This window comes from Haemaphysalis longicornis, unplaced genomic scaffold, assembly GCF_048455015.1.
Source record: "Haemaphysalis longicornis isolate Haplotype H1 unplaced genomic scaffold, Haemaphysalis longicornis Haplotype H1 scaffold_1, whole genome shotgun sequence".
Lineage (NCBI taxonomy): Eukaryota > Metazoa > Arthropoda > Arachnida > Ixodida > Ixodidae > Haemaphysalis > Haemaphysalis longicornis.
Window position 1 is genome coordinate 216,180,012 of NW_027526203.1, and position 26,166 is coordinate 216,206,177.

General features: G+C 48.6%; 1 protein-coding gene across 6 annotated transcripts in view; it reads right to left on the reverse strand.

Annotated features, from left to right (window-relative positions):
* The window catches only part of Nup214 (nuclear pore complex protein Nup214), a 221,979-nt gene that overhangs the window by 97,245 nt on the left and 98,568 nt on the right, over positions 1–26,166 (reverse strand). For all 6 annotated transcript variants that reach the window (XM_077673352.1, XM_077673339.1, XM_077673343.1 and 3 more), the window contains 3 exons: positions 23,024–23,151; positions 15,973–16,236; positions 3,416–3,647 (listed from right to left, as the gene is read on the reverse strand). In XM_077673352.1, coding sequence (XP_077529478.1) covers positions 3,416–3,647; positions 15,973–16,236; positions 23,024–23,151 — 624 coding nt within the window. The remainder of the gene's footprint in view (positions 1–3,415; positions 3,648–15,972; positions 16,237–23,023; positions 23,152–26,166) is intronic.

Genomic DNA, 26,166 nt, shown 5'->3' on the forward strand with positions numbered 1-26,166 from the left:
CGTAGACTGTATACAAACAAGATTCGCACACAATGGCTTTGAATAATATGCTTTCTGAATCCCATACCTAGTTTCGTATGTCTGGCCATGTCCTGAAGTTCCGTATATTAATTTAATGGCACCGCACTCTTACAAAAGCCCCACAGAGGTGGGGCCCTGTTCTCAGGTTTTCACAAACAATTCATTGTTGATTGCCCATAATGTTTAAACCGTAACCATTTGTCCATTTGTAAATTGCCTTATCCCAGTAAAAAAGCACCATTTGAAATTAGCACAGCTATTCAAAATGAGAAGCCCAATGTCTTCTCAAGTTGGGGATGTTTAACCAATGCCAGCCAATCCCTACAGGCTGTCCTGTGATGACATGAGTGGGGCGCACAGATGGGGAGTCGAAGGGGCCAAGGCCCACTTCCAAACTTTTAAGCTGGGAGGAAAATGGATGAGGACACAAGTCTGCTAATAAAATAACGAATACCTAAAACTATATTTCTGTCAAGCTGCGCATCACAACCATCAGCCATTTTGCAGTGTCCCTGAAGAGAAACAAAACTTAATAACGCAATACGAAGGCCCTGCCAAGTACGCCCTCGGCACCCTGAAGGTGTTTTTTTTTATTATTTTGTTTGTTTTAAACTGGCCCTTAAAGGCTTTTGAGGATTCCTCTTTTTTTCTACTTTTTCTTCCTTTTTTCGTGTCCTCTTTTTCCTTATTCTGCCACCCCATCCCCCCTCCCCGCTTCAGAAAAAATCCCACGCACACCACTACTGCGAGGCCTCACCCCCTCTTCTTTTTTTCCTTTTGTTTTGCCCAATTACCTACTAGCTGAATTTAATGCAGTCTGTGTTCAGGTCTGCACATTTGCTATCCCCCCCCATGCAGCGTTTCTTGCACCAGAAGTAAAGTTGCATCTGTCTTCACAGTCCCTTCAACTCTTTCAGTACTGCACCCAGAGAATGACGTCAGCCGACTAACTATACGTTCGAAGGCTGATTTTGAAGCCACCCTGGGCGTTTCAAAACCCCTGGTGCATCTGCCACATGGTGGGAAAAGTACACCTTCATTATTTTGTAGTATGGTTTGTACAGTTGAGCCTTGTTATAATGAAGTTGAAGGCACGCCACGATTTGCTCGTTATAACCAATATTTCGTTATAGCCGTAGCAGGCATAATTAGATCTTGCCGCACGGCGGTACGCAAGAAAATAACCACAATCCGTAGATACAAAGGAAATGTTGCGCACCTACTTTATTGCCTTTCAAAATATGTAACTCGTACTTCAAACAGACTTTGCTGCAAAGAAGTCCGCAAATGGACATTGATGCCTCTTTCTAATGCGAACGATGGCTCACTCAGCTTTGTGTCTGATGCGACGGCTTTTATCATAGCTACCTTCTGGTCTAGCGTGTTATAGTCTTTTGCTTTCGCTTCCTGCCTGCTGCATTCATATTGCTCGAGTAATGCACGCAGCGTAATAAAAAATAAGGCTGAATCAGTCAAAAAAAGAAAAAGCACAACTTTAACAACGCAGCTCTCCCGCAGTGAACGTCAGTGAGTGACAACAGCGAACAGTTGCAGGCGAGCGTGCCACAACCGTGCGCGCCACATGTATTGGCTGTGTACCGTGTGCAGCGGACGCAACGCACGCTGTCCAGCTTCGCGTGTGTTGCTGGAGAATGCATGGCGGAAGTTTTGAACTGCTAAATATAGTTTTATTGCCGGCCGTCTCAAATCTACGTTTCACACTCGTAAAATCGGCTCAAAATTTTGTTTCCAAACAAAATTTTTGTTGGTTATATCCTAGTAATGCGAAAATTTGACCTCATCAAAACAAGGTTTTAAATACAGTAAAATCTAGGCCATATAAATTTCATGAGGTCGCACGAAATATTCGTACCATCCAAAATACGTATAATCAAAACAAACAAAATGAAAGATAAATAAATTTGTTTGTGGGAGAAAAATTTTCTTATATCTGTCTGCATTTTCTTTTTACTAAGATCTTCACCGATTCACTTCTAAAAGGCGTAAAATTGTGTGCAAGTGATTTCACAAATGGTCTCGCCCATCTCAGAACGTCAAGCACTGGGTGCGTTACAGCCGTTGTGGGCAGCTCGTCGTGGCTGCTGCTGCAGTCGTCGTCTGCATTGCTGGTCATGCCGGCACCAAACGGCAAGCAAGCATGCGATCCCGTGAACCTCCAGAGGTGAAAAGAGCAAGAAAACGCCAGTCCACAACAGACGTACAGAGACAGAGAGAATGACAACGAGCTTCGCGTATTAAAAAAAGAAAGCGAGGGTTGGACCCACTCAGCGTGAGGTGGGAATGGGGGGCATGCTGCCCTCACACCATGGAAAACAGGTCAGGCTGGCTCGAGTGGGTGGCTCAACGACGCTTTTTGCCTTCCTCCCCTCAGTGTGCCAGGAATGTCCGGTCCTTTTGACGGCAGGACCAGTGAGTGATCGCGAAGCCGCATGACGCAACCGGTTGGGCTTGGAGACCGTGGATCCCGTCCAGATCCCGCACCCTCCGCCGGCTCACACGCTTCGCTCGGTCCGCGACCAGCGGCTGCTGACGACGCGTTCGTAACAGCCAATGCTTTTTGTATTGTAAGCAATGCACTTTGTCCGGGGAATATTACAAATTTTAATCACACCGAAATTTGTACCAGCCGTGATCGCATCACCGGAGTTTTGTTGTACATTGGTTTCTATGGGGACTTTCAAGGAGAATTACGATTTGCTCATTATATCCATTATTTCGCTATAGCCTGTCACGTTATAACGAGCTTTAACTGTGTTTTCTCCACTAAGTGTCGGTTTTTAAAACCCAGCACATAAAGCAAAATTGCGTCGTAGTTGCAGATCAAGATGGCTGCATGCACAAGACTGGCTCGCACTACTAAACACTGCAACTCGCTGCATACTCAACGAATTTCCACGATATTGACTGATTGATTATGGGGTTTAACGCACCGACGCTTCACAGGAGAGAGAGAGAGAGAAAACCTAAGCTGAGCTTTAGCTATCAATACACTCAAACACAAATTCCAAAATCATGCTTATTGTTATACAACTCGTGTGCCATCTTTGACATTCAAAACATACCACGACAATTCAAATTCTGCTGTGCTAGCAAATCCAGGTAGCCATGTGAGCGAAGTCAACATGCTCTACAAAATTCCACAAATTGCATGAGTCTACTGCACCTTCGGTGGATTTCCACCATGTTAGCAGCAGCAGTGAGTCAGTGGACGACTTGGCATTTTGTCGGAATTTAGTTCGTTTGCTGCGACAAAAAAAAAAAAAAAAAAAAAAAAAAGAGAAAAAAAAGGCGTCCCGCATTCTTTTTCGTCACTCATGAAAAATCCCCAGTGAGGCAAGCATTTTAGCAAAAAGGGGGCACAAACTCCTCTTGCCTGCAAGTGGGCCGGAAGACGATGGGCTGGACTCCTTGGTTGTGACAGTGGTCTCCGAGCGAGTGGGCAGTGGCTTGGTGACCACGTTTGTCACCGCTGCCGAAGATATCTCGGGCGGGGCCATCGGAGTGATGGTCAGGCCCGGAGGAAGAGTCACAGGCAGCGTGGTCGCCGACTTGTGGTCCTGGGCACCTTCCGATTTCAGCGACACTTCAATCACCCGGGTCAGGGGCTGCAAGGGAACCACAGGTCTTGTCAGACCCTGCATCCTCTGCCAAGCAGAGGTGGCCTGGGCTGTGATGAACAAAACCCCAATTTCGTGAGGGCAGCTTTGCAGGACTCACCAGCAGTGTGCAGAGCATGCTACAAGGGCGGCGTCTCTGAATCAAGAATTTTGGCAAAACAATTTTGATAAAAAATAGGGCTTCATATCCCAGCAGCCCTTTGGAGTGCGGGACACGAAACTGGAGTCCAAGTGGGAAGAAGAAATAAATTTTTGTTCACTAACCTGAAACGGTATTTTCTATTTTGGTGTTTGTGTTGCTGGGCCAGGCAATCACTGACACTGCACCCATTTGAAACATGTGTGCTAGATTGAGCAATTACAGTAAGCTGTTCCCAAAGGCGGTTCACTCTTCTTTGACAGAAGTGCCGCCAGTTGCACAACACTGCTAAGTGATTGGCAGTCAGTGATTGGCTGCACAACAACAGTGTCTTTGCTGCGTGGCATACGAATGATTTTCAAAAGCATTCAGGAAATGTCCACTTTTCACTTGACAGTGCCATGTTTAGAAGTCAAATTCGTTACTCTTGCACAAGCCTCTAAAAAGACCGCCACGAAGCACTAGGGGTGAAGATGCAGTTTTATCGGTTTTATTCAATATGGCTTGGCTATGGCTCGACCCCAAGTGGGCTCGTTTATAAGATGATCCTAGCCATATCGTCACCCACTACTATGTCAGCACCTTCCATTGCAGTTGCCGTGATATGTGGTAATCCACACTGAAAGCTGATTCACAAGAAAAAAAAGCAACAACATTACAGTAATGACTCCGTGCAAGTGCTTGTGAATTTTATGATTTCAGGCAATTTCATTGCCTTTGCGCACATTGTTCTAAGTCGTGTAGTAGTTCTACTTACCAAAAGAAAACTCTCAAACAGTTTACATTAGATTTTGTTTCGTTTCTGCATTGTGAATTTTATATTTGGCGTTACTATGCAGTTACCCAAATTCAAGCCTACCGCTACTGATCCTCGAAAAAAGCACGCCACTCATGAATTCAGCCCGCCTTAACCCAATTTCTGCGATAAGAACTTCCAATGCAAGTCAAAAGATGGAGAATAAACTTTCTTTGTTGAGAAAAAAAAAAATTAAAATGGAGTCTTCGGGGTGGCTTCCCTGGTCCAGGACGCCTTGAGCTCGGGCCGCGTCCACAGCCCTCTCGACCAGCTGACGCTGATCCTCGAGGGTGGAGCTGGCCAAGGCTCTCTCCCAAAGCTCATGGGTGGGATAGGGACTGGGGCAGGGAAGCGGGGCTTGATCGCAGCCTCCTACAATATGATAGGGTGTCCCGGGGGCCTCGCAGAAGCGGCACTGCGGGGGGAAACAGATATACGAGCCAAAATTTGACTTCTAGTGTTGGTGGGGGAAAATGTTCGCTTGAAGGGCACGGAGGAGTCGCTCCAGCTCTCTCGGGAGTTGTTTGTGCGCCCGGGGGTAATGCTGTCGCTCTAGTCGCTAGTGTATCGTGATTTCTTGGTACGTGACCATCGGGTGCATGCCCTCAGGCTCACTTCCAGCAACAGCGGCTCGGCGGGACAGCTCTCGAGCCAGGAAATGGGCGGTCCCGTTGCCCGGAATGTCGAGGTGAGCGGGGGCCCAGGTGATCTTGATGGAACGGCTTGGGGGGCGTTGTGCAAGAATCTTGAGGGTTGTGTGGTGAATTCTTCCGTTGGTGAAATTTCGGCAGCCTGCTGCGAGTCGGTGATGATGACGGTGGCTGTGGTTTGACTCACGGCAAGGGCGACGGCCGCTTCCTCTGCTTGCAGTGGGTTGTGGTGTGGTGTTGTTTTTTTCATGACTACAACAGTGGTCGTGGCCTGAATCCCGGGGTGTGTGGCAGCATCCGTGTAGGCAGTGTCGGATTGGTTTCCATATTGCCTCGAAATGGCTCTCACTCTGGCGTCTCGTCTCGCCGCATGGTGCACAGGGTGCAGGGGGAACAATGAGGCATTGACAGGATTGTGTGTGGAATGCTTCTTAGGTCTGGAGGTGAATGTTGAAGTGGGACTGAAAGTCCCAGGCTAGAGAGAATGGCTCTGCCCGCTTCTGTGGCTCCCAGTCGCAATCTTTGGCTTGAGAGGTGGACCTCGATTAATTATTGTGCGGTGTTGTGGATGCCAAGCTTAAGAAGTCGGTCTGAGGAGGTGCTTGCTGGGAGTCCGATGGCTTGCTTGTAGGCTTTCCGGATTATTGTGTCTACTTTATTGAGTTCTGCCGCAGACAGAAGAGCATACGGTATAGAGTAGGTCAGTGGTTCTCAGCCATGACTGCCCCGGGGACCCCTTTTGGGCTTGCGATAGTGATGGGGGACCCCACGATGGAGCGTATGTTGATCTGTGCCATAATGTCAAACAATTTGTACTTGAATCTAAGTCTTCTAGACACCTATATGCTGCCTTTTGTGGGTTTCTTTTCTTTGTCTTTCATAGCTGGCGTGTTGGACAAAATGCAGATGTCAAAATATGTGCCACGCGGAGAAGCTAAATGTACATTTAATCCGGCGGATCCAACTTTTTGCTTTTCAAGCAAATGCTGGCAAAATCGAGAGAAAAATGGCGGGTGAAACATATGGCGGGAAGCTTTACGGACCCCTGAAATGCTATCGCGGACCCCCTGGGGTCCGCAGAGCCCCATTTGAGAACCACTGGAGTAGGTTATCAGGGATATGATTGCTTGGAGTAGTCGAAGTGTGTCCGCCTCCCCCATACCTCGCATTTTGGAGGAAATGCGTCTGATCATGTGGGTTACTTGTTCTGTGGTGTGTTTCGACATGTTGATTAGAATGGAGGATGTGCAGTCTGCTTGAAATGTCATGCCAAGGATCTTGATGTGTTGAGAGGGGGTGATTGTATGGCCATTCATGTGGATGTTGATCGTCGGAGATCCAGGTGGTTGTTTTTTCTGGCGGGAAACCAATACAAGTTCAGACTTCCGGGGGGCACAACTAAGACCGCACGACTGGGTGTAGCGGTTCACTACATCCGCCGCCATCTGCAATCGGTTCTCAATCTCCCCTATCGGTCCAGTGGACAGCCAGATGGTAATGTCATCCGCATACAGGCCGTGCCAGATACCCGGTATGTCATTTAGCAGCGAAGGAAGGCCGAGCAGGGCGATGTTAAACAGCAGGGGGGATAGGACTGCCCCCTGAGGTGTGCCGTGCCCACCCTGAGAGAAAAGATCTGTGGCGCGGTCGAGGATGGCTTGTCTGTTGGTGAGGAAGTCTCGGATGTACTGGTAGGTTCTTGCGCCACAGCCAAGGGAGTTGAGTCGAAGCAAGATGGCGGTGTGCTTCACATGGTCAAATGGTTAGGTCCAGTGCCAAAATGGCAGTAGGAGAATTTCGTGTGGCAGGTGCCATTACCTCCTCTTTGATTTGAAGTAGGATATCCTGCGTGGAAAGATTGGGGCGGAAGCCTACCACGGTCCCGGGAAGCTTTCCTGTGCCTGTGTCTTCTAGGTATGTTTGAAGCCAGTTGAGGACGATATGTTCCAGAAGCTTCCCCACGCAGGACGTGAGGGGAATGGAGCGTATATTTCCTATGCTAGGTGGTTTGCCCGGCTTCGGTATTAGGCGGACCTCCGCCGTTTTCCCTTCCGCTGGAAGAATACCAGCCCGCCATATCTGGTTGAGGTAGGAGGTGAGGTATAATAGAGATTGATCATCCAAACTGATCAGAACTTTGTTCGAGATTTGGTCCATGCCCGGTGCCGTGTGCCTTCGAAGACCACTAACGGCTACCGCAAGCTCATGTAAATAGATGTCCTCGTCGAGTAGGGGGTTAGGGCTACCGGTGTATGGCGGGAGCGGCTCTGACGGGAGAGTGGGGTGGTATCGAGCCCGGAGGGTATTGAGGAGATCTGCCATAGTCTTGGGGTGTTGTAGAATGATTCGGGTCATGTAGTTTTGTGATTCCATCTTGCTGGTGGCTGGATTGATGAGGGAGCGAAGCAGTTTTCAGGTTTTCAGGCTGCTCAATGTACCCCTTAGCCCGTCGCAGAGCGTGAGCTAATTCTCTCGGCCGTGAACTGAGCGATCCGCTTCTTAAGCTTGCGGTTATGCTTCTGTTTCTTCCACCGCTTTAAGAGGCTGCGGCGGGCCTCCCACTTGTGGAGAAGCCGAGCGCCGATGCACGAGGTGGTAGTTGTGGTCTGTAGTTGTTTGGTGTGTTCCTGCCCGTCTTGGCGGAGTTGTGCGATCCAGTCTTGTATGGACGGTGGGGTGCGGGAAACTTCGGGTTGGCTTTATTGTCCTCGAACCTGTCTCAGCTTGGCCCAATCCGTGAGGCGGGCGGTTCCTATCCTGGCCTGATAGTCTACTCCGTATATGGTGGTGGCCAGGATGGCGTGATCACTGCCCAGGTAGTCACCTAAGTGGGACCAGCGGGCATGGGGGACAAGTTTGGTCAAGGTGAGGTCAGAGGTAGTGTCCCTGGTCACGCTGTTGCCTATTCTTGTGCTTTGTTGGGGGTCAGTTAGAAGGGCGACATCTTGATCCATGTTGAATGCGTGCAGCGCTCTGCCCCTGGGGTTGGTAGAAGTATATCCCCAGTCCGGGTGGGCTGCGTTGAAGTCACCCACTACTAGGAGCGGATGGTTGGCCGCAGTGCAGGCAGCTTGCTCTATGACTTGCTTCAGGGCGGGGGGGAGAGCTCTTCGGTCTACAGTAAATGTTGAGCAGGAAGAGGGTGCGTTATCTCTTAACTGCATTCGGAATTAGCTCGAGCAGTATTCCTAAGGGCTCTGACTGTTGAAGGGGGTGTTGAATGACGACAAGTCGCTTGCTGACAAGGGTATGAAGACTATTGCCTTTTTCTGTGCTGTATGTGATGAAGCCGAGAAGGCACCCCTGGGTGTTAGTCTCTCGAAGCGCGACGCTTTCGGGTGGGGTAGATGATGCCGAAAGGTACTGGGTGAGTGAACCGTACTTATTCCTGAATCCGCGACAGTTCCACTGCCGCACAGTGAGTTTCTGTTGGGTGTTTGGTTGCCTACTGCATCGTTGTGCTGCCAGCCTGGGGGAAATTAGGGGCGACTTGTTGGTGAGGGTCATCCGTTTGGGAGGTTTGGTTGGTGCTGCGCCAGTGCTGAGGAGCCACGAGCGGAAGCGTATGTTCCTCTAGCCTGACTATGCATGCCGTCACTTGTGGATTGAATTGCAACATGCTGTCAGTCAAGTGCTTTTCTAGAGTAGCCTGAATAGTTTCGGTAGACCGTGTTATTAATTCTGATGATGATGATTGTAGGGTTTAACGCGCCGACGCAACGCAGGCGATGAGGCGCGCCGTAGTGGAGGGCTCCGGATTAATTTCGACCATCTGGGGATCTTTAACGTGGTGTTATTAATTCTTCTATCTGCTGGAGGGACAGTGTGGAAGGGGTGGGTTACGCATTCTGGGGATGGTTGGGATGCTGCTCTTTTGGCGGGATTGGGGATTTTTCAGCCTGTTTGCGCTTCTCAGGTGGGGAAGACTGGGTGCTGGCTTTTGCAATGCTGCATGTGCTAAGAAAATCTTCCCACATCGCACATAATTCTGCTCTGAGAGATGCAAGTTCAGCTTTTAGAATAGCATATTCCTCTAGTAGGCGGGCATTCTGCGCCTGCACCTGTGTTATTTCAGGGTGGTAAAGGGGAGGTTGAGCTTTGGAAGAGGCGACCTTTGCCCAGCTCACCTGAGATGGTGACGTACCGTATAATGCGGAATATAGGTCGACCCCCTTACCTTGTAGCCAAAAAATGCAAAAAAAAAAAAAAATTAGGTACCAACCATTGTTTTATTGAGACTATAACTTGTTTCGTCTCAGATTACTCATTTAAAACTGTCTGAAGTATCGTCCGACGACTGCTTCTGGCTTGCTGTCGCCCACACAGAAGGTCGTCCTCGGTGCAATCCAGGGAATTGCTTATGCAGCACGTCTTAAACACTCGCAAGACCATGTCATCGTGAAGCGAGCGCAAAGCGTGGACACTCATGTGCAGACCGGAGTGACAGCCAGTCTGTGCAGGCGGTCAGCAAACATATTGGGGTATCCATCCGTAGAGACATCGCACGACGCTAGCGGACAAAATTTGCTCCTTTGTACAGCAGCACAGGTGCACAGAGCAGCGCCCATGAAACAAGGCCTTCCGAGCGTTGCATACCGAGAGCTGCCCCTTCAGTTAATGCCGCTAGCAACACTTCTTTTGGTGATACCGAACTGGCGCAAGGCGGACACGTCATGGACCTTCGAAAACCCACAACTTTTCTTTTAAATGCTGCTGTGAACTGGCACCAAGTGCCTAAACTCATTTTGAGCAAGAATAAAATTGCACGCACACATTCGCCGACAGCGAGAGAAGCAACAAAACAAAGATGGCGTCGCGTCCGATTGATGGTGGTGGCGATGGTGCCTTTGGGGTTTGGATGGGCTCGATGGGCTGCCCGGTCGCCAGATGACAACTGCCAGTGACTGCAATATAGGTCGAGGGGTGACTTTTCGGCAAATTTTTCTGTAAAAAATCTCGACCTATATTCCGCATTATACGGTAGTCGTCTGCGATGCTCCGATTCCCCTCGTGGTGCTTGGTGGCCTTGTTTTGGAGGCATGCTTGGATCGGGATTGGGAGCGACTAGGCTTGTGCGAATAGTCCTTGGGGTCGAATACTTTTGAAGCGAATTCGAATAGCTGTCAGGTGTCACTGAGCTTCCGGGCCTGGCGGGACCGTCATAAAAAGTTCTATACAGTGGAACCTTGATGATACGTTTCTGGGTGATACGAATTTCCGAAGAAGTTCCAGCAAAACTGCATTGTTTGCAATGGGAAAATTTCAGCTCTTACGAACAGACCTGCGTGGCCCGGCGGATGATACAAACGAGCTGGCGAAGCGCCTGAACGCCGAGCGAGCAAGCGACGGCGACGTACAGGCTCTCTTTCCCCTCTTCGTCGCACTCTTTCTCCAGGAACGGTCGGGCTGTTGTTTTCTGCTCGCGAAAACGCGCCGCACACTCCACAGGCGCGCTGACACCGCTGCGAAACCACCTGCACGCTGAGCGGGGCGCGGCCGGCTGTGGCAACATGGCAGCGGCTTCGGTCGCGAGGTGGTGTGGGGCGCTCGAGCGACTGCTTTTAACTGCTCTTTAAAATGCCACTTAAAGCACACACGAAATATCGTGCAGTAAATGAGCTAGTCATGCGGGCAAAAACGGTGCTATAAAACATCATCCGCGCTGCTAGTGAAACCACCCATGAAATATCTGCCGGGGTGCTAAGCCTAAACATCTCCAGCGGGGCCAGCCGGCTGTCTCAAGCGCTTCAAAACTGCCGCCATGAGGCACTTGCCTCCCCATTGGCGCAAGTCATCAGGCTCCTCCCACTGCCGCGAGCGGCGCGCGTCATTTTCTGAGTGAGGCAGAAGCTGCCGCGCGCGGAATTGTTCTGTAATTTCGGCAATGCAACACCAACTCGTTTAGGAATGTGCACTCATCGACACGGGTGTGAAAAAATCTCACGCGCAACGCCGATGCACACGAATCGCGTGCAAAAACGCACCATGCGGTTCACGGTTTACAGCGTGTAGTGTATGGGCACCGTGAGTGAGGAGGCGAAAGTCCAGAAAGGACTGCTCGGCGACATAGAACCATTTTCATTGTTTGAAACAATGAAACAGGGGCCTCGACTACCCTGAAGAACATGCGCGCATAAGAAGGCTACGACAACACTCTGAATGTGGCTTAGCTTGTCTTGGCTCCACATGTAGTCAAGATGTAGGCCTGACGTCAATGGCACTGCTGCTTGCCTAACGAAATCGAAACTTGAATGCAGTTGTGATATTTGTTCACCCCGAATACTTCGAAATATCCGAAATTTTAAATTCGAGTCGAAGCAAATACGAATACTGCAATATTCGTTCGAATATTCGAAGCGCCCGAATATTCGCACAAGCCTAGGAGCAACGTCTTGATTCCCTTCCACTTTTGGTCGGTGCCTGGGAACTGTCTCGCCTGTTCCGGGATTGGGACCAGGAGTTTGGAGTCGTTTTGCGAGCATCCATGGACAGTGAGTGGGAACTCCTGTCGCTCGTGGGTGGGCCTCCTCCCTTTCTGCGGTTGATCGGTGGTAGGAACCTCTTGGGACATGGCTTACTTGCTGTTGTATGGGCGCCTCCGCAGAGTGTGCACTGGGGGCGGCACTCGTGTTGGTCCAAAATCAGTTGAACTCCGCAATCCTTGCATTTGGGCATTGAAGGGCGGGTGCGGGCACACGCCTGCCCTGTGGCCGGTTTTGTGGCACACGTGACAGTGGGCGACCGTGCGCTTGTAGAGGTAGCACCTCGTCTCTACCCCACCGACGTAGACCATAAAGGGCACTTTCTTCCCCAGAAATGTTATGACGATGGTTGTAGAATTTCCTAACCTGTGGCACGTGAGTGGTTTGAATCCTGGAGCTGAGATGGCTTTCATTATTTCGTCAGGCGTTGCCTCGAGGTGGATGTTATGGATCACACCTTTGCAGGAACTATCCGGGGAGACTCTGTATGATGAAACTTCAAAGGTACCATTTCCAATTGTGAGTTTTTCTATCTTGCTTAGTGTCGCGGCAGTGTCTGGGGAAGGGGTGCTTACGATGAGGATGTTCTGATTTTCGTCGATGCTGACTTGATTGTGCCTTCAAGCTGGAGATTCGCCTCGTGCAAGATGCAATCTGAGAGGGCCATGGGGATCACCTTGCTTAGTGGCAGGTCTTTGCGAGGTCTGATGGCCAGCTTGTAATCGTGGGCGGGCAGCGGTGGCAGTTTCGGCTTGCGCGGTAGGCGGCTGGTGCGAAGATCCGATTTCGGAGGCGTTAAGGTCAGCGCCGGCGTGATCGCTTGCGATTTCAATCTGCGGCGTTGGGCCCAGCTTGTGCAGTGATCCAGTTTGTGGTGTCATTATTCCCACCGGTAGTAATTGTATCTTCTTGCGAACCTCGCAAATCCATTTAGTCTTCGTCTGAGATGTCTGTAGACGACCAGTGAGCTTGGGTGGCGTCCGCTAGAGCCAGGGCAGACGCCATCTCCTGTGGCGAGGTAGCCGATGTTGTGGCAATGCCTCGCCGCTAGCTTGTTAAGTAGAGTTAGCGGATCTCTACCGCTTTGAAACTTGATCTGGCCCTAAAATGAAGAATGTTGTATGTACAGCTTCAAGCTTGATGTTGTAGTGCTCCTGGTGGCTTCACGAACACGATGCGAGTGTTGAATCCGGTCGGAATAAGAAATTTCCGCTGAAATTCGCCTTTGTTTGGGGAGCCAGTGTAGGGTCTGTCTGAGCAGCTCGCCTCCAGATGGCGCCTCAGTCAAAAGATAACACCCAGTCGCGAGATGTCAGTTCCAACAAGGAGAGCGCTTCAAACCGCCTTGCACACTGCCAGCTGTTCGCCGGCCAGTTTCGTTTCCATACAAGGCTAACTCCGGAGGTCTAGTACTGCTCTTTAGTAGAATTGTCTATTTGGACGGAGGTTTGGTATTGTTTCTTTTCGAAAATGTTAGGTGGCGCTCAAAGCAGGAGGCTCATAGTGCTGAAAACTTCCATCGCACAATAGCTACTCGGTGAAAGCTTGCAGGGCAAGATTCTAGCGCATTGCACTTCCTTCCTGCAAGCAGGGCTACAATAGCGAGTCAGAAGATGATAAAAAAATAAAGTTTATGTTTTCAGAGAGAATTGACAGTGAACGTCAACAAGCATCAACCACCGAGTTTTGTTTTCAACTCCATGCAGATCTTTTCGCATTGCGTGCTTGTCCCGAATACTGTGGTGGCCGTAAATGAAGTCAGTCATTGACGAGATGTTTTCACGTCCCGTGAGGCCAAATTGGTGCCTCTGACAATGTCAATCCACCAGATTTCTTCCAGGAAATCACCAAAAATTGCGCATTTTGAAATGGAGGTTAGGCTTCACCGCATGGCATGGGCACCACGCATGCTAACATTTTTTTTTTGTATCTGAGAAACTGTTCCGCGCAAGTGAACACTTTTTCTAGGACATGTTTTTGAAATGTATATTCACAATTTTTTCTGCTATTCAGGGGTGAGACAGCTGAATCTGATTTGGGAGCAGTTTTTGGAGCAGCGAAATCTTGATTTTGGAGCAGAAGAACCTTGATTTGGAGCAGAAAAACGATATTTATTATGTCCCCTTAGGAGCCTAAAAAACTAAATATTTGGCAACTCACGGGCGAAAAGTGCACTTTTTAGTCGGTTTTGAATTTACATAACACTGAAACAGCCTTTCAAGTTTTTTTCTACCAGAGTATCACAAGGTGCGAACTGAACTACCTTTTTACTATACTATTATATCCATTTTTTTAAATTCTTAGGCTCTATGCATAGATAGCGTGGAGTTCCATTGAAAATATCGAATTGACAAACTAAGCAATAGTAAGCCATTTTTATTATCATGTGAATGCCGAAATTGTTATTTTTGTAATTCCAGACTCGTCTTTACGCACAACTGTAGAGCCACGGCAAAAGTTGCGCAAAGCGAGCTCACAGTCGTTGCACCCCACCAGCCCTCCCATTTCAATCTCAAGGTGCACATTCACTACGATCATAATCTGAGTAACGTTGGTATGTTTAGCCAGCTCCCTTTTGGCATTAAATTTCACTTCAGATAGATGAACCATTATTACTAGCGTGCAATAATAGCCCGTCCCGCTATCGGGCCGCCCAATCTGCAGCGTCAATCGTCCCATTCCCATCGCTCGCATGTTCGCTGTGAAAGGCAGCAATAACTCAGAGTTTTATAACACCGCAATGAGTCCGAAATTTCACTTCAAGCACGCACTGGCCTCACACTCAAGGCCGAAACACGGCGAATTAGCGGGCGCCATGTTGTTTTCGATTAACTCCCGTCTTTTGAGCCGCACAACTTCTCGCAACAGATCAAACGACTAAATGTGAACCCAGCCACCCCCATAAGTAAAACCAAGGTAGAAATCAACGAAGAGCGCTCTGCCTGAACCGCAAGGACCTGCTTTGCCCGTCGGCCATGTTTCCACATCTTCACACCAAGATGGCGGCGCCCAGTAATGTCGTTCCGGAGATACGGCGCTCCAAAAATTCCCGTTTTTTTTTCATCAACTTGCACAAGCGGTTTGATGCCTCAGTACACAAAAGTATTTTTTCTACAGGACTTTGCGGTGGCTTTCGATGAGAAAATTTTAAAAACGCACGGAATATAACATGTGGAACCCGACATTGTGACTTTCGAAAAAACTATCTCGGGGACAATTTTATGTGGGTTTTTTATGGAATGATCAATCAATTAAACCTTTACAAATAGCATCACCTTGGCGGTGTTGGAAAATTATGCTGTCAGTAAGCACTTTTCCCCACTAAAACTGACGGGAGCATTAAATTCCTTGGCTCTCAGACTGTTTTGGAGCAGCTTGGCGCAATTTTTGCAATTTTCAAGCTTTTGGAGCAGCCTGGCGCAGGAAAACAAATTTGTATCAAATCTGCGCAATATGCGCAGCTGTCTCACCCCTGGCTATTAATGGTTTATTAAACTCAACTACCTTTTTATCATTTTCTACGAGAGCATGGCAAAAATTTTGATATATTTTTTTCGCAACTATGATGTATGAAAACATGATAGAAGCTGGTGTTGCTGGAAAAGGAATTATATTATCTGCATTTTATGTTACTGTAATTAGTGCCTAATTAATATGTTTCGCAGAAGAAAAAAAAGTTTTCTTAGACCCCTAAAAATCAGTCAATTTCCCACGGTAACGAAAGAGTTTAGTGAAATGATCTGGGGCGGTATTCTCGTAACTGTCCCTTTTGAAAACGTCCCGTTTGAGTACCTTTCATTGTGACGTACCTCGGGTTAAGCACTGGGTGTTGGCAGTAGGTTTGCCACGCTTGCGTTACGTCACTTCCGGTTGTTTGCTTTTGGCCAATCAGGGCTCACCAAAAGGAACACGTTTGAAAGGGACACAAAAGGGACAAAACTCGAGAATACCACCACTGGAGAAAGTTGTTCATCGACTGCAGAACTTTGGTGCATTACTGCTTATGGGCACCCTCCATTCCAGTAAAAGTTTTGTTGAAGCTGCGTTCCTTCCGACTGTACTCGACTTTTACCAGCTATACGGAAACACAAGACATGACGTATACGACCAATGCAAAACAAGTAATCTAAACACCAAAACATAAATAACATAAAACAGGTGAACACTTGTGCATCCTTGCAGTCGACCAGGGCTGCCCCCTGTGTCAGTGCACGTGTGCAACGTTAATTCAGGACACAATGCCCACCACTCTTCCCGGCTCGGGAGCAGTGACGACCCGTGACAGTGGGATTCCGCATGTGATTCCACTCGTGGCCGGCTCGGTGTGGATGAGGGGCGTCGAGGTGGTAAAGGACTGCAGCTTCCTCCCTGGTGCTTCGAACGGCTTGGGCGTCGTGATACCGTCCTTGGTTTCCCCCTGCACTGCCGGCTTGGGAGGAGTGGAGGCCTTGGAGACCACACTCGGCTGCAGACTTGGAGCTGGCATGGGCTCAGCAGGTGGCTCAGCTCGCTGCAGGGCATACGGAAACGACGTTCACAGGGTGAACACAACCACGCTAGAGAGTTAGGCCGTGGCCTCCGCAATCAGCTACCAGCGGCGCGCCGTTGCTCCGGCCGTTCTAATCACCCGGAGAGAGTGTAATTCCAAAGAGGCCGTTTCGCCGTTTTCCGCCGCACCGCGGCGCGCGTAGCCTAAGGTCGTTTTCCCTGGCGCGGGTGGGTGCAGAGGACGATAACTCGGCCTTCGCAGCCTGTGTGCGACGTTTAATAAAAAAATTACCGCACACCAATGCAGGTGAAAGGTAGAAGTAGTTACTGGTGCCATTAGGGTAGTTACCGGTGCTTTGAATTTTTGACGTAGACTATGCCCGGGGTGATGCATAAGTGAATTCATTGCACAGCAGTATTCTTTTCTGCAGTCTCGCATGTTCCAAAACACTACACGTTTTCCGGTTTTATTTCTCAAAATCTCGTACCCATAATTCTGATCTCGTACCCATTATTTCTGAAAATCTCGTACCCAATTCCCATAATTTGGTTCTTGCTTGGAAAGCACGGAACGCATATTCCGTGCTTTCCAAGCAAGAACCAAATTATGGGAATTCAACCGACCGAAATCCAACCATTAGTAAACACGAAAATACCCCCCATGTGGTTTCCTTTTTTCTCCTTTAAACGTGCGGTCTTTGACAGATAAAGTAGATGACATGGCAACACTACTTGAAACGTTTGGCGTAACTTTTACCGCGATACTATTAACAGAGACATCGTATACTTCAGCATCTTAAGTGTATACTGTCCAAATGGCTGTCGGTATTTTTTTCGCAATAGGCAGGGTAAACGTGCTGGTGCCGTTTATTGGCATGCATGCTTGCATATACAAACGTACAGAGAGACTTCCAGTCTACCATAAATGGACGTAGTCTAAGTAATGTAATAAAAATCTTTACCCGAGTTACGATTGGTATAGTCCTCCACTTGATGTGCTTATTCACTAATATCCCGAACAACTTACTTACAGCCGATGTTGTGCATACAGATATTAGTGATCAGCTTAAAGGAGCCATGAAGAGAAAATGCAAGTTGGTTTTATTCGAAAGATTTCGTGTTTTATAGTGCCCCCAGCGCTTGTCCGGGTACAAACGGTGCTTTATTCACTGAGAAATGAAACAATTGAAGTTAAAATTTTGATTTTCCCGCTCAATCGTGCGTTTTCGTGGTCCCAAATGACATCACAGGAACCGACCGCTCTGCAGCCTAGAATACCTTCATTCACGCATCCGCCATACAGGGTAGAGACACGTATACGCTGGCGCCGCCATTTTCGGTTGCTCGCTCACCGCCGAAGCAAGTCATTGTGTCAAAACCGCACTAAAATTATCGCCGCAACGCGGTTTACTGAAGAAGTTTGAATCATATTGTCTGTTTCGTGTTGCTAGGTCTCGTGGGAAACGAAAAGAATAACGTGTTGAGCCCGTTGGCCCAATTGCGGCGGCACGGGACCGTTCAAAGGTTGTCTCCACCCTGTACAGCGGTGTTGGTTTGTTCCCGCGTTTCTTTACGTTCCGTAACCTAGATGGCGCCACCATACCGTGGCAAGCGTTTGGTTTGTTTTGGCCCGCATTTAAACCTAGCTTGTTTTTGTTCTGGGAGAAAATATTCGTTCCCTGAAACAGTGCTCGCTCGACAAATGGGGTCACGTATGACACCGTTGCTTGCGTCAATCGGCCAGTGTCGTCTGAGACAACCCCAAGCCCCGTAGTGGTGTGCAGCTAAACCAAGCATGCTGTGCACAGTACGAACAGCAGAACGCATCAGTACTTCTATGTTTACATGTGCTTTCCTAACTTCCACTGTTTGTCCCATCATTCTTATTGCTTTGTAAAGAATGTGCCCTAAATTTAAGCGCAAATCGCTCGTTCGTCTAGTTTGTAAGCTCTACCTAATTTGCGTCTGCTTCTGCCAGCCTCCGCCAATCGCAGAGCTTAGCTCATGTGACATCATAGGTTCTGTTGCGGGAAATGAGCTGGTGGGTCGCATGACCATTCCCGTTTTTCCTAATTATGTAGCTTATTTGAGCGAAGTTTACGTTAAAAGTGGTGTCAGTATGATTCTAACGAGACAATCTTTTGAATGAACCAAACTTGTGTTTTCTCTTCATGGCTCCTTTAACTGCTCACCGAAAAAAATAATGCCCTTAATATGTCATGACAACAAATTAGCAAATCTAGAAATTCAGAAACAGCCTTTCGACAAAATACATATGTAGAGTCGATAGCGATATGAAAGGCATCGCGGAATATCATGACTTTTTCACTCACGGCAAATAATTTGGTAGCGTGATTGCAGTAGGTACTTGAAACCCCTAAGCATATTAAATAAAACGCAGAAATATGATTGATTCGTACCCGTGGAAGCCTAACAGATTATTTGACTATCGTAATCGCCTGCCTATAAACGATACACGAGAGCTTATCGGTATTACGCTGTTTTCGCACGCACACGCACGCATGCACGCACGCACGCGCACACACACAACGGATACCCAGAGCGTTCGAAACAACTTAAAAGGCAACAAAAGCATATTTTCGCGTAGCGATATCGCACGAAAATGATGTAACAGCGAAGGCTGATTTACAACTCAAAGCGCAGGCAGCGTCGGCCAGACAAGCCTCGCTTCAACCTTAGGCTAACGGCGCTGCCTCGCGGCGTGTGTCGGAGTTAGCAAAATTACACCGCTCCCCTTGCTTCCGCGCCGAATGGGACGGCCGGAGCAACGGCGCGCCACCGGCAGCAAATCGCGGAGGCGACGGTTAGGCATCCAAGCCAGCTCATGCATTTTCCTCGCAAACTCGTGCTGTGTTTGTTCAAGGATCCATTTGTGTTCCGCCATGCCACTCACGAAGCATGTTCAGCTTCTACAAGCCTGACAACTCACTGGCAAATTCGGGCAGCATTTGAGAGGATGTGAGCCTGTACATCCTATAAGACGCTTTTCAACCCAGAACAAAGTATTCTTACTTATTTGTTATTTAAGGAATGCTGCAGGCCAATAGCCCGAGCAGGAGGGATACATAAGATAAAAGATCAGATAAAAGTTTATCTCAGACAAAGTGGGGTGGGGGTGGGGGCTCGGTAAAAAGTGCTATTACAGTGAAATCTCGATGATATGATTCTGGGTAATACGAATTTCGGGATGACAAGAAGTTCGAAGAAGTCCTGGCAAAATTGCACTGTTTGCAATGGGCGAAATTTCGACTGTTACGAACGCACCTACGCGGCCCGGCTGATGATACCAACGAGCCGGCGAGGTGTCCAAATGCTGAGCGACCAAGCGACGGCGACGTATGGACTCTCTTTACACTCTTTGTCACTCTTTCTCCAGGAACAGCCGGGCTGTCATTTTCTGCTCATAAAAATGCACCCTGCATGCCACAAGCACGCTGACGCCGCCGCAGAACCACCCGCATGCGCCACGCGCGTGGCTGGCGGCGGCTTAAGCACTGACACAAAACTTTGAAGGCGAGATGACTTCGGAGATAGATTGGTGGGAACACATATACATCATCTGCAAAATATCAGCGGTGAATACAGCCTAGAACATATTTAAAATCAATTTTGAAGTGTGCGAAACGCAACCGAGCGGCCAGCAGAGGACCACGCGCAAGTGTAAATAAACAACATCCAAACACGTCACGAGTTTGTGTTTGCCGCTTCCGCACTGCCGGCTCGCCGCTCCAATCGGAGGGCCGGAGGGCGGAGCTTCTGCTCTCGAGAACGAACGACCCGATCGTTGGCGGCGGAGGCGCCGTGATTTCGTCAGCTCATCGGGCAGCTGGCCGCGACCAAAGTTCTACAGCGATTCCAGGCACTCTGTTTCTATTACTGTTTATTACCATTGGATGCGGAAACGCGCCGGAGGCACGAAAAGCCCACTGAGCAAGCCGCACGGTCGCTGTGCAGGCGGCGGCCACGGCCGCGAAGTGGCCCACGCCGGCGCAGGTAGCTCGAGTGATAGCTTGTTACCGCTGCACGAAATTGTCCCCAAGTCCCGACCATGGTGGCTTACATGAGAAAGGAGTTAATGATGCCATGGCGGGTTGCATTAAAAACTGTCATCTGCACCGCTTACGAGAGCGGCACTCGAATATCCGCCGCAGTGCTAAGCCGAACACATCTGTAGGCGGACCTGTAGGCAGACCGGCCGGCTGCTCCCAGCGCGCAGAGTCTTGCCACCCACCGTCTCGAGCGTCGCGCGTCGTTCGTTAGCCGCGGTAGCATTTGCACTCGCAGCGCCTGCGTCACATCCACGGTCGCTTTTTAATTAGGCGCCTCACGAAATCAGTACGGGGGGGCATTCGCAGAAACTGCCGTCGATGCGGATTCGACAGTGCTACGGCGGCTCTGCTCTGTAACTGTGATATCCCTCCGACGGTCACGTGGTCAGCTTTGTTCACACAAAATCCACAAAATCCATCGTTTCGCGGCACTCGCTGAAACCGAAACTGCGACTGGCCGCATTGAAAATGCCTCTAATTAAACAACCGTCGCACGCTGAAGCAAATGAGGTTTCTACAGGTTATAAGTAGGTCACTAGCTACTTATTGCAACAAAAAAAACAAGATGCAAAATTTTTGTGTCAGTGCCCCTTTGAGTTGCAAAGTGGCGTGGGGCGCTCGAGCGACCGCATCTAACTTATCTTTAAAATGCCGCTCAAGGCACACACAAAGTTGCTTGTGCAGTAAAGGAGCTGATAATGTGAGCGAAAACAGTACTACAAAACATCATCTGCGCTGCTAGTGAAAGCGTCCATGAAATATCTGCAGGGGTGGTAAGCCTAAACATCTCCGGCGTGGCGGAGCCAGCCAGCTGTCGCGAGTGCTCTAAAACTGCCATGCACGTTGCATGTCCTTTTCATGACGCCGACAAGCACAAATCGCATGCAAAAACACGCCCTGCGATTCACGCCTTGACTGTTTCAGCGCACAGCGAGGAGACGAGTGCGAAGTTTTACGCGCTCCAGAAAGAACTGCTGGGCGACACGGAGGTTAAAAAAAAGCAGAAAAACATCCCGGATTTCTTCACACGAAAGTAAGAAAATAAAAGAAAACTTTTTTTAGGGCTCAATTTTTTGGTCTGTGTTGTTGGTTCATTCGAATTTCAGATTATACGAATTTTTTCTGCGGTCCCGCGAGATTCATATCATCGAGATTCTACTGTAATTCACTAGATGAAGTGCACACCCTAGTTACAGACAGCGACAGGCATCACAAGGTACATATTTTAACGGAAAGTCGCTTGTGTGGCATCATTATACACAGTTTTTCAGGAATCACCCCTTTGCAACAAAAAAATTTTTTAATACAACACTGTTTACATGCTCAGTAATAATGTCATTGGCTGAGAGGTGATTTAACAAGGAAGGCAAAGTGTGCCGAATCATTCGGTGCCCAAAAATGGAATGTGAAAACGGTACAGTCCACATTTATTGTGAACGTGTTGGGTATTTTCGTATGCTTTTGCTGTTAGGTTCTCAATTGATTTTATGAAAATGTCATGATGACGTGAGATTTGTATTTTTTTGCTAGGTTAAGGTTATAAAGGTTGTGAACTGAAACCAAATTCAGTTGGCTGAATAGGTTTTTTGTATGTGCGTTAGGCTTTACAGCAGCTATATGTCGTACTGCTTTTCTTTTTTGTAATACGTACATTCGATTTAGGTTGTTTTGGTTGTGTTTCCCCACGCAAGAAAGCAGTAATTCAGGTGATACATAAACGAGTTATAGATATGTAACTTAACAGCAGGAGGCAAAAAATACTTAAATTTAGCTAGCATTCCAACAGTTTTCGATATGCACATCGGTAACTACATTGTTTACACGGTCATTCCAAGACATATTCATGTTGGCATGTACATGGAGTGTTTTCACAGAATCCACTTCTTCTATAGTTTAATTGCCATATTTGCATTTAGGGATGCACTTGACTGCCCAGCAATATGTAGGTACAAAGTTGCATAGGAACAGGTGTTTTGAGGACCAAGATGCAAGCAGGTATCTAGTTTAAAAGCTGGGTTCAAGGCACTCTGCAGATAACGGGTCTTCTTCAGAAGTGTTATTCCATTCATTGACTGTTTGTGGAAATAAGGAAAATTTGAACAAATCAGCCTGAGCAAAACATGGTGAAAGAAATAATGCGTGTAAATGACGAGTTTGACGTGTTGATACGGGGGTTATGAAGTAGGCGGGGTCAAGACCGAGCTTTCGGTTCATAAGAGAATAAAGAAAATTAAGGCAGGTGTTCTAAGAAAAATAAGAAAATTTTTTGCCGGTGTTCTCCGGACTCGCTGAACAAAACGGTCACCCGCAAATCTCAAGTGGCTGAAATATTCTCCATTTAATCATAAAGGGATACGGATAGAGGGGCTTCTCCCAATCAAGGTTCCTGAATGCCCCCTCAAGACTGGCTGTAAACAGTTTTGCAGGGATAGTGTCTCCTTGTCTTGCACCCTTCCTGTGCATCCCTTGTGCATGTCCTCCCTTGAGCTTTACGTAAGTATCCTCTAATCCCTGGATTCTCCATGCTTTCAGTACCACATTGGTGTCTACAGAATGAAACGCTTTTTTGAAAAACCTGCATTTGGTCTTTATGGCCTCTTTAAAACCCTTCCCTATTCCTCCACAGGCACCACACTTGCTTTCGAAATCTCAATTCAGAGGCATTCAGCTTCCCTTTACAAGTGCATACACATGCCCCTTGCCTGTATGAATTAAAAGCGGAACAGTGGTAGTGCACACCTGGATACTTTCCTCCTTGGCAGCCCGATCCTTGTTAGCCTGATGATCCTTGGCAGCCTGATCCTTGGCCGCGATACCCTCAAGTACAGGAGCCAGCTTAGAAATCAGCCGCGACTCTGTGTACTGCTCTGTAAATGACGCACAAAGATACAAAGCACCAACTGGCACACTTTGTGATACATATCTCAGCAAATAAATTGGACTAAACCCTCCATTCCATGAATTTCTTCTTCTCAGTCTCCACAGACATCGGAAATCTTGTCGATGTGTAAGGCGGAGGGATGCCTCAAGCTGCACAAGTAAAGATGAACCCGAAGTGTACTACCGTTAAAGGGACCCTGCAACACTTACCATCAACTACTGGGAATGTATTTTGGGGTAAAGTCTATTGTCCCAGCAATCTCCTCCCGGAAGAATTATGAAAATCCGTTCACTATCACCGAAACTACGCGCGATGAAAAATCGCGCATAAGTGTTCCCTCTCAACTCAACCGCGGACAACGCGATGAAAGCTGCGCGCTCTCTCCAGGAGAGGGGGCGGCGCGCGGCGTTCTGTTCGGCGGCCTTTGATATGTCACAGGCCGGGGAGTTTCGTCCTTTTCCCCGCAACGTGGACGGGTCTATTTCTGGTCTGGTGCCACAAAAAAGCAGGCATGGTGGCCTGCTCGCAAGCAAATGCTCAGGCTGGTAGGGCGTTTTTGGAGCAATAAACGTTTGTTGTCGAGTGGACTCGTTGAAAGTGGAATATTTAGTTCGCCACTCAAACTCCACGCGCACTCAAAACAAAAGTAACACCAAAAGCATGCGGACAGGTTCAGACATAGAAGAGGTTCATACACAGCGCCGACGACGGCTGATCGTCACAGGAAATGCCAGAATTTAGCCACGAGGTTGACCAGCAACAGCCAATAGGACAGCCAGGACAGCCATGGCCCGACTGACGTCGCAGAGGCCATGCCAGGGGTGCATAATGAGGAGAATTGAAGAGAGCGCGGTTGGTTTTTCTGCGTCTTTCACGGCGATTTGCGCGCTTACCGCTCCACGTGCACGTGTAATATTTGGCTCGGGTGTTCTTGGAAGTCTAATCTAAACGTCGCGCAGGTTTACTTGCACTGCACGAAGAGTGTTGCAGGGTCCCTTTAAGATGTCCTAGAATCGCCAGTACCTGTGGGGGCTGCAGGTAAGACAAAAAAGTGGTAGTTTTGCAGGAGGTGCATATGCGTTATATTATTATATTATATTATTATAACGTGTCCAAGATTTGGACACACAGTGATTAAAGTTCCCTCGTAAACAAAACACACAGTGTTTTGTTTACGAGGGAACTTTAAAACAACATAAACAAAACATAAACAAAACACACAGTAAACAAAACACACAGTGATTAAAGTTCCCTCGAATTTTCCACCAGTAGAGAATCTAAAGAGCAAATCTCGCCATTGAATTCACTGTTGGCCAGAACAAAACCCCCACCTTTCTATCCCCCCCCCCCCTCACACACACACACAAAATGCAGATGGGGACAGAATGATTAACTCTCGTTACAGCGAAAAAACGGCCGATTTTAAGTGCTTCCACAAAACGTTTTTTTTTTTTCTCTTGAGCTACTGGACACACGTAGCCTTGCTATGCATGAAATTGTAGCTTATAGATTGCTCTTCCAAACACAAAGCAGCAGTTTTGTTAAAGGTACAATTACTTACAGTTTATTTGTCAAGTAATCAGAAAAAAGCCCCCAAGAAAAGTATACGAAAAACACAAATCGGCACTTTTACCGAGACTAAAAATTATTTCAGGTATTTTAAGATATACAAATTGTTCCTACGTTCCCTGGCTATGATTCAATATATAAATCAACAGTGTACAGCAAGTTTTGGATTTTTGAGAGCCCGTCAACCTAGCGCAACTGACGGCTGTGCCACGCCGCGAGGGCACTCAAGGGTGAATGAGTCTCTGTAAAATGTGCATCCAAGTACCGTACTTACCCGATTCTAATGCGCACTTTTTTTCCAGAAAAATAGGTCGAAAAATCGCATGCGCATTAGAATCGGATACGAATCCGAAACCTGTGGGGACCCTTGTTTCCCTACGCCTCGCCTGCACATGTTTCCGCGAGCTGGGAGCCGCCATTTTGGGCAGCCGGCGCGTCACGTCAGTCGTGACCTCTTCATGACCCCGTGTGCGCGCCGAACCGGCTCGCCGCGAACGTGTGCGCGAGGGCGCGGGGGAAGGAGGACCAGTTTGCCACCTTCCTTCGCGCCACCCTCTCCTCAACCAGGGGAAGACCTCCTCTCCCCTCCGAGCTGACCTGCGGGACGAACGAGCGCTCCGGCGGGGAGTCGACTGGGCGATTTGGTCGGAGTTGGTTGGCTCGGCTGTGCCTACGCCGAATGCCCCGATGACGGTGAACCCAGTTGGCTCCACGGACTCTGCCGAGAGATTCTGCCCTGATCGGTCGCCTCGGGATGCCTCCCCTGCTCCCGCGGCCGTGATGACGGATATCGAGGTCTGAGCCCAGCGGCTTGAGCGAGCGACAGGAGCCACTGTCTCCCCGCGAGCGATAGTCGTGTTGTCTGGTGTATGCACTGTATCTGCCAGGCAATAAAGCCTCACTTTGGATTGCCGGAGCCTGTCTACCGCATGTGAGTACTCGAACCCGTGCGTGAGTCTTCGGATTCCGCAGGGCTAGTGTACGGCACGTAGCGTTCTCTAGCAAAGCTAGCCGGGGTCCTCTGCTATCCCGTACGTTAGCCCACAAACCGAAACAGCGGAAATTTCATCCCACCCATCGCCATCACCATGTCAAGATGGCGCTAAAGCTTTTAGCAACGATTTTTCGGATGCAGGAAGCATAGGCGCCTAGGCTGGATGGGCGTGTGAGGCGTGGGCCACGATCCCATCGACCATGGTTGAACGTTAGTTCAGAAGTGTGGCATCGCGAACGTGCTTGACGGCACCGAGGACGAGATGTTGTGGTCAGCGGAGAGCGACGAGGAGTGAGATGAGTGAGATTACTTCGGGAAATAAATCACCCGTTTCTCTCGCATTTGTTTTTCTTGCTCACACAGTTCCCTGTACGTTACAATCGGAGGTGCAAGTTTTTTCGGTTTTTGGTCAGGAAAATCGGGTGCGCGTTAGAATCG